Source organism: Rutidosis leptorrhynchoides, chromosome 1 (assembly GCF_046630445.1).
Source record: "Rutidosis leptorrhynchoides isolate AG116_Rl617_1_P2 chromosome 1, CSIRO_AGI_Rlap_v1, whole genome shotgun sequence".
NCBI classification, from domain to species: Eukaryota; Viridiplantae; Streptophyta; class Magnoliopsida; order Asterales; family Asteraceae; genus Rutidosis; species Rutidosis leptorrhynchoides.
In genome coordinates this window covers 342232777-342247185 of record NC_092333.1, presented here as the reverse complement: position 1 = coordinate 342247185, position 14409 = coordinate 342232777, and the positions used below count along the sequence as shown (strand labels likewise).

The 14409-nt window shown below is 35.3% G+C and overlaps 1 protein-coding gene across 1 annotated transcript; it reads right to left on the bottom strand.

Moving 5' to 3' along the window:
- Positions 1-4223: 4223 nt before the first annotated feature.
- Positions 4224-4910, bottom strand: LOC139899682 (uncharacterized). The gene has a single exon (XM_071882530.1). It carries the CDS (start codon positions 4908-4910, stop codon positions 4224-4226), a length of 687 nt encoding a protein of 228 aa, XP_071738631.1.
- Between the last annotated feature and the right edge of the window lie 9499 nt (positions 4911-14409).

Here is a 14409-nt window from a genome sequence, read left to right as displayed (position 1 = left end):
TACGCTGGGCGGCTAATGTTAATAACCGCCAAATATTGTTATCTTTTATGCTATTTGATTCATTTTTCTGTATAAAAAAGGTGTTTTTATACGTGTATCCCCTAGGATACACCATTAAGTCCCCCAGTTTAATGTTTTTATTTTTGCAAAAAATAAAGTCATTAAACTAAAAATTTCATTTTACTCGGGAACAGAAAACTGCTATAGCCGACCTTTTCTCTGCTATGCCAGCTACTTTTTGATCATGGTCTGCAAAAAGTAGCTTTTTGAATTTTGAATTTTACATTTCAATTAAATTTATTTTTCCGCATATATGTTCACCCGTCACGTGGCAACATATCATCCATGCGATTAACCGTCAACTGTTCATCTTCCACTCGCTATTTAATACCCGGATTTTACTGGTTCGCATTTACTTCAACCCGAATTAACTTTTCTTCATCTACCTTAAATCTTCTGTTAATAATTCTCTTCTTAACTACCTAATCAATGGCCATCTTTAATGTTGAAAATATTCAGAGCGAAATTTCATCAACATATCTCGAACGCGTTAGAATTGCATTCCCTAAGTTTTTTTGGGGCCGACGTTGTTCTTCTAGGTTTGCATGACCGTGCATCGCATCCCCCTTCTGGGAAAGTTGCTATTTACGGTCGTGCTCTATATTTTTCTCACCTTCGTATCCCTTTTACAAAATACTACCTAGATTTTTGATGTTTTTACGGCGTTAATGTTGGACAATTTGAGCCTATGTCCATTCGCAAAATTATGCTTTTTGAGATGTACTATCATGCTCGAGATATTACACCTTCTGTACGCCTGTTTTGTCATCTTGCAACCGTAAATTCGTATGATAAAGGATGGTTCTGTATTACCATAGATGGATTTCTGCTTAGCTCTGGTGATTCAGCAGAGGACTGGCAAAGCACCTTCTTCTTTATTGACAGTGAAGTGATTCCCAATGATTGTTTAAAAGCTCGTTATTGGCGTACATCACTCGATCCCTCCAAAATTATCTATCCTAGGATATCACCTGATGAACAAAAGCTAGTAAATATGATGATAAAAGAGAGGATTCCAAACCGCCGATATCCAGAACATATGCTTTCATTATGTTCACTTAATGCTGAATGGGACGCAAAAACTCGTGGCTGTGCTATTGTTATGTTAAAAAAAGGTATATTCTGATGATAGATTGTAGTTTGTTTATTAAGTTGTATTATCTGCTTAGTGACTGTTATTTTTTATTCTTTCAGCAATTACTTTGCTCACCGCCTTGCATCATATCAAGTTTTATGACCTTCAATTTGCTTCTAAAGAGATGGTTGATGAGATACTTGAGAAAAGATTGTGTGAAAACGAGCTTGTTGATGATGCTGCTTTAACTCGAGCAAATTCGAGAAAACGCCGTGTTGTTGGTATTCTTTCTTTTGAATCAATAGCAGAAGAAAATCTTTTTTATTTTTTCCATATGCCTAGCAATGGTGGCTATTCTAATGTTGACCCAGATAAATATCCAGTATTGAATTGTGAATCATCACATCTGGATTGGATAAACTTTTTAAATAATAACAGCTATTTTAATCCAGCCATGGTATCTAAAGAAGAAAGACAGATAAGGCTTTCTCTTCCGCCTCCCGCTCAGCGTAACAGAATTGGGGAAAGCAGTTCACATATTAGCCTCCCTAATTTAGATACAGCCGGTCTGTCTGCTATTCTTGCAGGTCCCCCAAGCGATTATTCAGACTTTATGAAATACCTTGAAGCGATGGTGTCTCCATCCCTTGCTAAATTTTTTGAAAACTTATCTGGTGGCGATGCTCGTAAATCTAAGGTTCACGGCATAATCTGGAACATTGCTTCAGAGTTTGATAATCTAAAATGTTTGGAACGCTCAGATCAAGTTCACCGTGATAAATCTGAAAGATTTGAGAAAGATTATGAGTTATTGAAAGCTGCTAAGCTTGAATTAAATGCTGCTGTTGCTACTAAGAATGCTGATGAGGCTCGCTATGTTGAAATGGCAACAAAAGAAAAATGGTATCTTCATAAGATTGAAACATTAACTCAATCTGAAACAGCATAAAAGGAACAACTGGAGGTGAGTAAGGACGAGACCAAGCGGCTTATTGCAGGTGTTCCAAAGATTATAAAAAATGTTTTTGCTTCTGAAAAATTAACCAAGCCTTTTGATGAGTTTATAACCGGTGCGCTGGACGCTGAACGGATAAGATTTCTAGAATCACTGCAGAAGGGTGTTCCTGACTTCCCTAAATCATTACCTGAAACCCTCACATCGCAATTGAATCCGGATGCAGAAGATAGGCTTAGGGTAATAGGTGAGCAGATAGAGCATTTATCATTTCCTGAATTAGAAAGTTGTGTAATAATCCTGCTACATCAGTAGATGATATCTTAAATTAGAAATTGTAATGTGTACAGCTTGTATTATCGCCTGGTTATTAATGTGTATTATTTATTCAATTACTTTGTATTAATTTTGTCAAAGCTTTATATGTTTAATTTGAACAATCAAAAATGATGGCTAGCCATTTATTGCTTGTATTATTTAACGTCATGACGGTCATAGATACATTCTATTACCTGGATGTTCAGCGGATTTCTACGTCATCCGCTGCCATTTCAACCTTTTGTTTATGACTGAACTTCTACCACCGAGAATAACCTTCTCTTCTGTGGCCAAGGATGACACACTGCTTTGTAACATCTGATAAAAATCCTTGGCTGGATAAAAATTATGAACAGTATGTTATAAGAATAATTGTTTATATTCTTATTTCTTAAAGAAATTTTTACATTTATGATTGCATCTCGTATTCACAATAGTTGATCAGGCTATTTGAACATGCAATACTACGCATAAAATTTCTTTAAACTCATTGTGTTCCATGTTCTTTGAATTTCCTCACCGGAGGGCGCTGCGAGGGTATATGATCCATTAGGATGTGCCCGTACAATTTTGTATGGACCTTCCCATCGTGGCCCTAACTTCCCTTGTTTTTCCTATCTGCTTGCTTCATTGTCCATCAACACTAAATCTCCTTTCTTGAATTGTACATATCTGACTCGCTTGTTGTAATATTTTGCCATTCGCTGCTTAGCATCTGCTTGATGGATGGCGGCCATGATTCGCCTCTCTTCTAATAAATTCAAGTTTTCACGCAAGACAGGTGATTTTTTTTTATTTCAAATGCCAAAACTCTTTGTGTCGGAACACGGATTTTAGCTGGTATTACTACTTTAGTGCCATATACCAAGCTGAATGGTGTTTCACCCATGCTCCGTTTTGGCGTTGTATGGTGAGCCCGCAAAACATATGATACTTCATCTACCTATTTAGTCGGACTCAATCCCAATCTAGCCTTTATGCCGGCTACAATTTCCTTATTTGTTACTTCAATTTGGCCATTGGCTTGTGGGTGAGCAACTAAGGTAAATGTTTGTTTGATGTTTAATTCCTCACACAAACTTCTGAACGGATTATCTGCAAACTGCTTACCATTATCGCTTACAATTTCGTTTGGTAAACCATATCTACACACAATATCATTCCATACAAACTTCTTTATATTTTCACCCGTTATCCATGCTAACACCTTTGCTTCAACCCATTTACTAAAGCAATCAATTGCAACCACTTGGAACTTTGCATTTCCCACACTTCTTGGAAATGGCCCTACTATATCAATTGCCCACTTACAAAATGGCCATGCAGATGATACTGAGATTAAATCATATTTAGGTAAACACTGGACGGTTCCGTGCCGCAAACAGGCATCACATGTTTTGATTACTTCTGATGTATCTCTGTAAATTGTTTGCCAATAATATCCTTGTCGCATTATCCGTCCAACAACAGTTCTATAACCAGAATGATGTGCACAGAAACCTTCATCCATCTCTTTTACCACATCTATTGCTTGCTATGGTGCTAAACACCTTAAATTTGGACCATTGAAAGATTTTCTATAAAGCACCCCATTTTTCAAGACGTATAGCGAAGCACTTAGCTTTATCCGTCTTGCTTCCGTGACATCAGCTGGCAATGTTCTGTCCTGCAAATACTTCACATAGGGAGTCATCCAACATGGTCCTCCCTCTTTAGCTGTTGCCACTACCAGTTTTTCATCAATTGATTTATCCTTCAAAACTTCTACCAAAACTTTCTTATGCGAGTGATAGAATGTTAGCATTGCTAACTTGCTTAAAACGTATGCCTTTTTATTCTTATTTCTTGATATTTGCACAACTTCAAAAGTTTCAAAATTTTCTCAACCAATTGAAAATATCGTTTCATTGAGATATCATTTGCTTTAAATGCTCCGTTAACCTGTTGTGCTACAATTTTAGAATCTACATATGCACGCAGATGCTTTATTCCTATCTCAGATGCTATGCGGAGGCCGGAAAGCAATGCCTCATATTCTGCTTCATTATTGGATGCATAAAAACAAAACTTTAGTGTATATGTATGTTCTTCCCCTTCTGGACTGGTAAGCACCAATCCTGCACCAACTCCTTCCTCACTTGATGCACCATCAGTTTGCAATTCCCACATGCAATTACTGCTTTTAACATCTTGTAAATAATCCGCCTTTTCTGTTGTTTCTAAAAGAAAATATGCCAAAATTTTCCCTTTAACTGCATGTCGTGGTGAGAAATTTATTTCATAGTCCCCCAATTCAACTGCCCATTTCGCTAAACGTCCTGACAACTCTGGATGTTTCAAAATTTGCTTTATTGGTTGATCTGTTAGAACAAGAATTGGATGTGCTTGAAAATAACGTCTGAGTCGTCTAGCTGTGTATGTTAAAACATATACCAATTTTTCAATTGGCGGATAGTTAACTTCACTTTGCTGCAATATCTTACTGACAAAGTGTATTGGCATTTATACCCCATTTCGTTCTGCGATTAAAACTGAACTAATGGCTTTTGCCGACGCTGCCATATATAAAATTAACGTTTCTCCTAATATTGGTGCAGTTAAAGTAGGCAATTCTTTTAAGAGCCGCTTATATCCTTAGAAGCTGTTTCAACCTCTTTCGTCCACATAAAATCCTTTTTGTTTAAACAACTTTTTAATACCCTCATAAATGGTAGTGATCGATCTGCTGCTCTAGATAAAAACCTTGTTAAGGCTGCCAATCTTCCATTGAAACTTTGCACTTCTTTCTTTGTTTTTGGAGATACCATATCTTCAATTGCTTGAATCTTTTTGGATTAGCCTTAATTTCTCTCTGTAACAATATAACCTAAAAATTTACCTTCTTCCACACCGAAAGTGCACTTCTTAGGATTCAACTTCATATTAACTTTTCGTAGTGATTCAAATGTTTCAAGAGTATCTCTGAGCATACTTTCTTCCGAATGACTCTTGATAACAATATCATCAACCTAGGCTTCCACATTCCTGCCTATTTGATCTTTAAACGCCTTATCAATCACACGCTGATAAGTTGCTCATGCATTCTTCAATCCAAAAGGCATAATGATGTAGCAAAAAATTCCATATGATGTGTGGAATGCTGTTTTATCCTGATGCTATATTGCCATGAGGATTTAATGGTACCCCTTGAATGCATCCAAAAAAGATTTAAATTGATATCCGCTTACGGATTCCACTTTTCAATCAATTTCTAGTAAAGGGTAGTTGTCCTTTGCGCATGCTTTGTTTATATCTGTGAAATCCACACACATTCTCCACGTGTTATCTGGTTTTTTGACCATCACAGGATTTACTACCCATGTTTGGTATTTAACTTCCCTCAGTATCCTAGCATCCACTAATTTTTTAACTTCTTCTCTAAGAAATTTGGTTCGATCTGGAGCCATGCCTCTTTTCTTTTTACATACTGGTGGGATATTGGGATTCACACCGAGCTTATGTTCAGCTATATGACGTGGTACCCCAGTCATATAAGAATCTTGCCACGCAAAAACATCTAAATTGGTTGCTAAAATTTTGTAAAGTTTTTCCTTTGTTTCTTTTGCTATCGTGTTTCCAATAATGAATTTCTTATCTAGGAATTCTGGATTTGGTGACACTGACCCATATTCATGAACAATTGGATTGACAATAGTTCTGTTTATTTTCACACATTATATTGCTCTTCTCCGCTCAGCGAATAGTGTGGCAATGCCAGCCGATATAGGAAATTTCATCATTTCATGCACTGTTGATGTCACAGCTCCAAATGTCATCATAGTTAATCGACCTAAAATGACACTATACTGTGAATTCGCTTTGAAAATCAAAAACTGGATATGAGCTGTTCATTTAAATGGTGTTTTTCCCAAAACTACTTCTAAAATTATACTTCCTTCTGACCATGACGTGTCATTAGCAAAACTTGCTAAGGGAACAAAAGTATCTTTCAACTTCTCCTTAACTCTTCCTGGCAATTGTATAAAACAATGCTCGTACATGATATCTGCCCCTGCTCCTGTACCAGTATATATTCCTCCAACAACACAATTTGCTATTCGGGCTTCAATTACTATAGGAGCATCAGATGGATTGGTATTAAACATGGAAGGAAAAGCAATCAACTCATGTTTCCAATTTTCTAATGCTTCTGTTGTCCTCCGTTGACAAGCTTGCTATGAGTGTATCATATTTGCTTCAATAGGTGTTATCTTACAATAACACCTCTTGGTGTTCTTGAGAGTTGAGTGATCCTTTAGAACGGATGGCGCCATTTGTAGGTAGGATTTTCCATGTAGCGGGTGTAAGGTAACAGTACAAGACACTTATCCGCCTACCATAGAATGATTATATGTTGATTGATGTTTGCCCAAGTGAAATAATCCCTGCAGACCCAGAACACGGATGAGAGATCCGTGGGGTGGCCTCAATCAAACTGTGGATCAATCTGTAATTGATCCGTCTAGCGTATTGCTACTAGGCGGTTAATGTGCGTTTTGAGTGAGAAAGAACTGTGTGAGAGAGAAAGTGTACTTCTCTCTGACTGAAGTTCAGATTGTGTAATATGGTGACCCAAGGGGTCTATTTATAGGCGTGGAATGTCCCAAATTCTCGGGAAACACGTTTCAAACACTAATTAATTCAGTTATATGAAATATCTGGAATGCCTGTGGCGTGTGGTGACGTGGCTGCATGCCGCTCACATGCTTAACTAAAGGGCTTAAGCATATAAGCTGCCTACAGGGCTTACGCTTGACGTTGGGCGGCCTGCTGTACGATGGGCTGTAAATGTTAAAAACTGCCAAATATTGTTATCTTTTATGCTCTTTGATTCATTTTTCTGTATAAAAATAGTGTTTTTATGCGTGTATCCCCTAGGATACACCATTAACCAGGATTTATTTCTGAATGGATGTCGAGATTTTCTTTAGGAGGTGTAAAGAATAGATCTTTAGAGATTTGATCTTGACTACATATAGCCATGGTATCTTCCAGATATTCGTTGATGAGTTTTTGAAAAGAATTAGCAAGATTGAGATTTTCTTCGTGAGGATGGCTCATGAGTCAGTCAACATTGAATGTGACTTCTTCACTACTAACTCTTAATTTCAACGATTTCTCGTGTACATCAATTACGGCCTAGGCAGTATTCAGGAATGGTGTGCCAAGTATGAGTTGGACCTTTGTGTCTTCCTCAATATCCATAATGACGAAATCAACGGAGAATGCGAACTTATCCACTCTGACTAGGACATCTTCAGCTACTCCTCGAGGAATCTTAACTGATCTGTCTGCGAGTTGGATAGTCATTCTTGTAGGGCTTAAGTCTTTTAATACTAGATTTTTGAATAATGAATAGGGCATTAGGTTTACACTGGCTTCTAAGTCTGCTAACGCATTGCTAATTTGGACATCTTGCAGGTAGCAAGGTACTGTAAATCTTCCTGTATCTCCAAACTTAGGGGGTGATGTGTGCGAGGTGTAGTACGTAATACTATTAATTTTACTACGAAATACTATTAAATACGATACAATGTTACACAAGTTATTTATTTATTTATTGAATGGATATACCTAAACCTTGCTACAACATTTATAGGCAGTGTACCTAATCGTATAGTAGGGTAGTTTTTAGTAAGTCCGGTTCGTTCCATAAGGATCTAGCTAAGTTTAACGCGGTATTATATTTTAAACTATATTTGTATATAAATTTATATATATATATATATATATATATATATATATATATATATATATATATATATATATATATATATATATATATATATATATATATATATATATATATATATATAGTATTATTATTATAAAAGGGGAGTTTTACCGTTTAATGACCGGTTTGTCGATTTTAAAACTTAAATCACAATTAAAACCTAATGTAAAATATTAAATATAAAAATGACATAATTTAAAGTGTAAAGTAAATGAGAATAAATAAAAGTGCGATAAATAAAAGTGTAATAATTTAAAGTATGATAAATAAAATGACAGTAAATAAAAGTGCGACGAGATATAAAATAAAGGAATTATGCTTATTTAAACTTCCGTAATCATGATGTTCGACGTGTTGATTTTAATTTATTACCATGGGTTAATTGTCCTTTGTCCTGGATTATTCGGTATGTCCATCTGGTTTTTGTCCATAACAGTCCATCAGTCATAAATATAAAGTGCGAGTGTCCTCGTCAAATTATCCTTATAACCGAAGTCAAATATTCAAACTAATTGGGACTTAAACTGTAACAAGGTCTTAATACTTTGTTTAATAATTACACCAGGATATCGACTGCGTGTAACCCAAGGTTTTAATACTTTGTTAACAATTACGCCAAGTGTCCTTGTACGTAATCCACCCATGTTTTAATGAGTCCATTGACTATTAATCCATCCCCGTGTCCGGTTAAATGAACGATTATTAGTATTTATAAATATCCCGCCCATCATATCCGATCGAGTGTATGTGGTTATTTATAATTACCTCAAATTGTAAATCTCTATATTAAATTAACGAACTATCATTCAGTTAAACAAATATAAAGCCCATTAATAGCCCATAGTCCAATTTCCACAAGTGTCGGTCTTTTGTTCAAACCCCAATTATGGTCCAAAGCCCAATAACCCCGTCTTTAATATTTATTCCAATATCATGATTACTTCGGCTTTAAATAAGCATAATAATAACTTAGCTATGAGACATTAATTTAAAAAGGTTGAACATAACTTACAATGAGTATTAATCGCGTAGTGTTACACGGACAGAATTTCGACTTACAAACTTAAAACATTCGCCACTATAACCTTATTATTATTAACTTAATATTAAAATTATAATTGTAAAATAAATATATATATTGAGAGAGTGAGATTGAAGTTTGATGAAGGTGTACATAATTCGGCAGAAAACATTTCAATTTATAGGACTTGGCCTCACTTTAGCTGCCATACGATCGCATGGATTTTGTTCTTCCAGGCCATGCGATCGCATGGCCTTCTGATCCAGCTAACAATAACTTGTTTTCTTGTTTGCCGACGTTTTTATTTAATATATATAATATATATATAATTTTATGAATTATTTATATATTATATTATATTCATGTGCATAGTTGACTTGTAATTTTAGGCCCATTGCGTCGCGCGTTGATAGTTGGTTCAGGTCCCGATTTCGGATTTTCGAACGTCCTTTCGTACGATTTAATATCTTGTACTTTGCGTTTTGCGGATCGTACTCTTGTAACTTTTAAGACGTTTCTCATCAATAAATTGAACCACTTGGATTGTACTTTGTACTTTTTAGCATTTTGGTCGTTTGCGTCTTCAAATCGTCGAATCTGTCTTTTGTCTTCACCTTTTATTATTTAAACGAATATCACTTGTAAGTAGAACAATTTCAACTAAAAGCTTGTCTTTCTTGAAGGGTAATGCTATGAAATATGTGTTCGTTTTTATCATTATCAAATATTCCCATACTTGAGCGTTGCTTGTCCTCAAGCAATATAGAACTTGAATATAAATTTACTAGAATCACTTCTTTATTCTTCACACTTTGTACATAAGTAATTTTAATACGGCGGTATGAACAATGGTAGTAACGATGTGGTTTACAGTCCCACATGACTATAAAAATTTAGATCCTTTAGGAAATTGGATCTTTATGAAAACATTTGATCTTTTGAAAATTCATTCTAGCTTTTACCCTAGATAAGTTTTCCGGAATAACCCTTCACTGGTGTTTGCAAAATATTTTTGTGGGTTTTGTATTTGAAAATTTTTGCTCAAAACTTATGGTTTTGTGTCACCCACTTGCTAACCTTATATTGGAAAAGCAACACGTCCAGTATACTTGCTCCGTATATTACCTTTCGGTAAACCACCGTCCGGATGTAAAGGAAAGCGTTGAACAAGCAACTGTTAAGGCAATGTCTAATGACATGCTTTTGATTATGGTCTATATCGTGTCGGATGCAATTACTATCCTTTGTAGGAGCAATAGTAAAGATACCCTATAGTTTTTCGGTCTGGCACAAGGACCTGTCTTCGACCATGCTATGCAACCACCTTTCTTACGGTTGACACCCGATTTAGTTCAGGTGACCTAATGAATTTCAGTGAATTCTCAGGATTTTATGTTCAATGGTAATGAACGCAATGAAAATAGGTTTTCAGAAAACAAATAGGTTTGTAATTTGATCAAAATATTTTCTCCTTCAAGCTCGAGTTTAGATATCATCGAATTCCATGAGTTTGTAATTCTCAATCTTTAAGGTCAATCTCAAGGATTGAGTAATATCAGGCTTAAAAGCTGATTTTTGATCTTTAAGGAGATTATTCTTTCTGGGGATCTGATTCATTAGTCTTATAAGCTAATTTGCACGGTGCCCCCCCCATTGTACGAGACAGTTCCTCTCATGGTTAGGATAAGTCTGACCACTTGGCGACCCTGTTTGATGCTGAGGTCCGTGGATTTCCAGCTGATTTTCGAGAAAACTTTTCAAGGTTTTTCGTAGTCTCTACAACTGGTCTGGACGACAACTTCCTGACCTAAATCAAGAAGCGCGTGTCTTTTTCTCGGAAGACTATACTTCCTTATAAATTCTATTTATATTACAATAAACTGGGTAAAACTGATTAATATTGTCCAAAACAAAAGTATTTTCAATTATTTGTACAAAAATATGTGATATATGTTCTAAATAACTTGGTAAATTTTTCTCACACTTGGCTTTTATTTTTCTTTCTTTTCCTTTTTATTCTCCTCGATTCCATTTTAAATGAATTCAAGCGTTTTGGGATGTTTCTCAATTTATGTCCTTTCCGAGGTAACAATAATTTCGGTGTTAACACCTAGTTTTATCGTTCATAAATATGTATAAACATGATTTTGAGTTCATTTAGTTAAAAAAAAATTTAAAATTTTTAGTAGAAGTGGGTAGTCAGTATATAAGACTAGAGCTGTTCTTTATTATCAGAGAGCACTAGATTCTATTACAACTACTGCGTTACTAGTAAAGTTTAACGGTGGCTATTAAACCAAGTGTATAATTTTTTATTTTAAAAATCGAAAGAATTTAATCCCTTCCCACACTTAAGATCTTGCAATGCCCTCATTTGCAAGAAATCAGTAACAATTTAAATTATTGAGGGTGATTAGCGTAAAAAAATGATTAAATTTTACCAAAGTTTCCAAACATATTGTTGTTTGTGTGAATGATAAATGGTGCACATCATTTGTTCATTCCTGCAGTTGTTATATCACATTTAATTTGCATCTTCTCGTCAAAATTAGTTGCTTTTGCTGAACTTAATACCACTCTTTGAAAATGCGCTGTTTTACCCTGTTGTGTACATGAGATAAAATATATACAATACAAATATAAACATGCATGGTAATTTGAAATGGGACTTAATATCCCACTTTCAAATTACAAAAATGAAATATTAGTACACAATAATAAAAATGTTAAACATTACATAAAAGTATCAAAATGTTAAATGTTTAGCATAAATAGATAAAAATAATAAAAGATAAGAAATCACCAATTGAACACTATTGATTTTGATAGGGATTCCAGTTCATATCATCGCTCGAGTTCCATGGTTGGGGATAGGTGTTCTGGTAGGCTTGGTTGGGGTCGTAAAGGTCAAAGGGTGGTCGCATGTCGGGCTGATGTGGTGGATAAAAAGCTGGTCGAGTCACGATGTAGTTATTTGGTACCTGATATGATAGCTGGATCATGATTTAGTGCTGATGAACTTGCCAGCTATCGTGTTGACGTCGCCTGGAAGTCTCATACGCATTCGCGGCTAGCCACTGCTCATACTGACGATGCCTATCCTCATTACTCATTTCCACCTCATCTATACGCTGGAAAACGTCATTAAAACTATTCCTAATGACATCCCTGATGTCATCTGCTTCCTCCATCTCCTCATCCGAACCCCTCTCTACCTGTGGATGGGTGCCATGATATGGAATTGGAATATTGTGCCTTCGTTTTAGTACCTTTGCACCCTGATAAACCTACAAACCTATAGTATCAGTTTGTTCCTCAACTACCATCATTGGACCCCCGTGTTCCCTATCCACACCTAAATACTCTCCAATGAGAGTAACAAAAATGCCTCCTCCTATTATTCCCCCGTCCTGTATTCCTTCCACAACTTTGGAAAAATAAAACCCAACACGGTAGGGGATATTAACAAAGCCTCTAGTGTCTCGAATGCACTTAAGGTAAAATAAATCGTTTAGAGTCATTTTCTCCTTGTTTTTACCTCTTTGTGTAATCGAGTTAGCTGAAAATCTATGTATTATACGAATATCTGCTTTGTTAATATCTAAGTAGGAGTGTCTTCCACCCCGCGTAAACACATTAAAATTTGACATACGCCTCCATACGGCGTTAGCGTTAATATCTCTATCTACCCTCTCACCGTGATAAATTAAAGCTGTACAATGAGGTGATAATAATTCAGTGGGGGTGTAAATCTATAAAGCTCTAGCCATGTCCACCATAGACACCCTGTACATCCTACCTCCAAGTAAAAAATCTAAGAAAAGTCTTATCGTCTAACCTATCTACATCCTTATTTAAGGCTATAGTACTCATTAGCTCAACACACCACTCCTTATATACAGCCTTATGAGTGGTAAATAAGCGTTCCCAATCAGTAAAAGAAGAGTTGCCATACCTTTGAATTAGATGCTGCCTAACTGAGTTAGCTAGGCTGACCCTTTCAAAAGGCTCCCAATCTATTTCCCTTGGTACTTCTACATTTTTGGTCCAAAGCTTAAATTTGTTACTTTGGTACGTCGAGTAATATCTCCAACTTCTATCAAACCTTAGATTGGGGTGTAACTCCTCTTCATGAATTCTCGAGGGTTTTATTACATGGTGAACGGAAAATATTACGTAGACGGTAAAAAATTGTGGTTCTGGTTCATAGTATGGCACTTGTTGATCATAATGTTGTTGTTGTTCAGGTTGTGGTTCCGGTTGTGGTTCTTGATCTGGTTGCCTAGATGATGATGATGCACCATCAGTATCGGTATTTCTCTGTAAAACACATTAAACACAAAAATTGTGCATCCAAATATGCATTAATGTTAGCAAAATAACAAATTAAAACAATTACAATAACATGTTTAATTCATATAAAACTTATACTCATTTTCATATTTTTATCAATTCTACAATTTTTTAAATAAGCATATATGAAAATGTATACAAAGTTCATAAATATTCAACTCAAAAAACATGTCAAAATAATCATTACTAGCAATTAAACAAGTTTCAAATAGCATTTATATCAAATTAATCAAGTTCATGATTTTTAGACTTAAAAAGTCCACTTTGATGCTCAAAAATCATGTTTAGGATCAAAGTTTTGATCATTTAGCAACCTAAACATGTTACACTACTTAATTTAGCAATAATTCATAACAAAAATCGGCCATAACCTGTTTATATCAAAAAGCCACAAATTGCTCAGGAACACAAACCCTAGATTTCTAAAATTTTTGAAGTTTAAGGCTTCAAATCATGACAAATAGCATCAATCTAGGCTATACAAGCATAATATACTAACAATTTAACTCTAATTAGGCTAGAAATTATCAAACTAAGATTATTGCAATTAATTGTAATTATCACAAAATTTAGGAAATTTATGAGTTTAGGGGTGAAATTCTTACCTTTTTGCTCCCAAATTCGAAGAAAGGCATGTTTATAGCGAATTGTAGGACGAAATTTCGTGAATTTTGGTTGAAAATGAATATATTTGGGTGATTTTTGGGAGTAAATCGCGTATGTATGTGTGTGTTTGTGAGAGATAGAGCAGCTCGCTGCCTTTATGTTTCTGTCCAGGTTTTTGCCTCCATGCGATCGCATGGGTTGGGGTATTTTTTTTTTCATTTTTTTCATTTAACTTATAAAACAATTAA

Coding starts and splice junctions, on each gene's coding strand:
- LOC139899682 (XM_071882530.1), bottom strand. CDS start 4,910: ATGCCAATACACTTTGTCAGTAAGATATTGCAGCAAAGTGAAGTTAAC.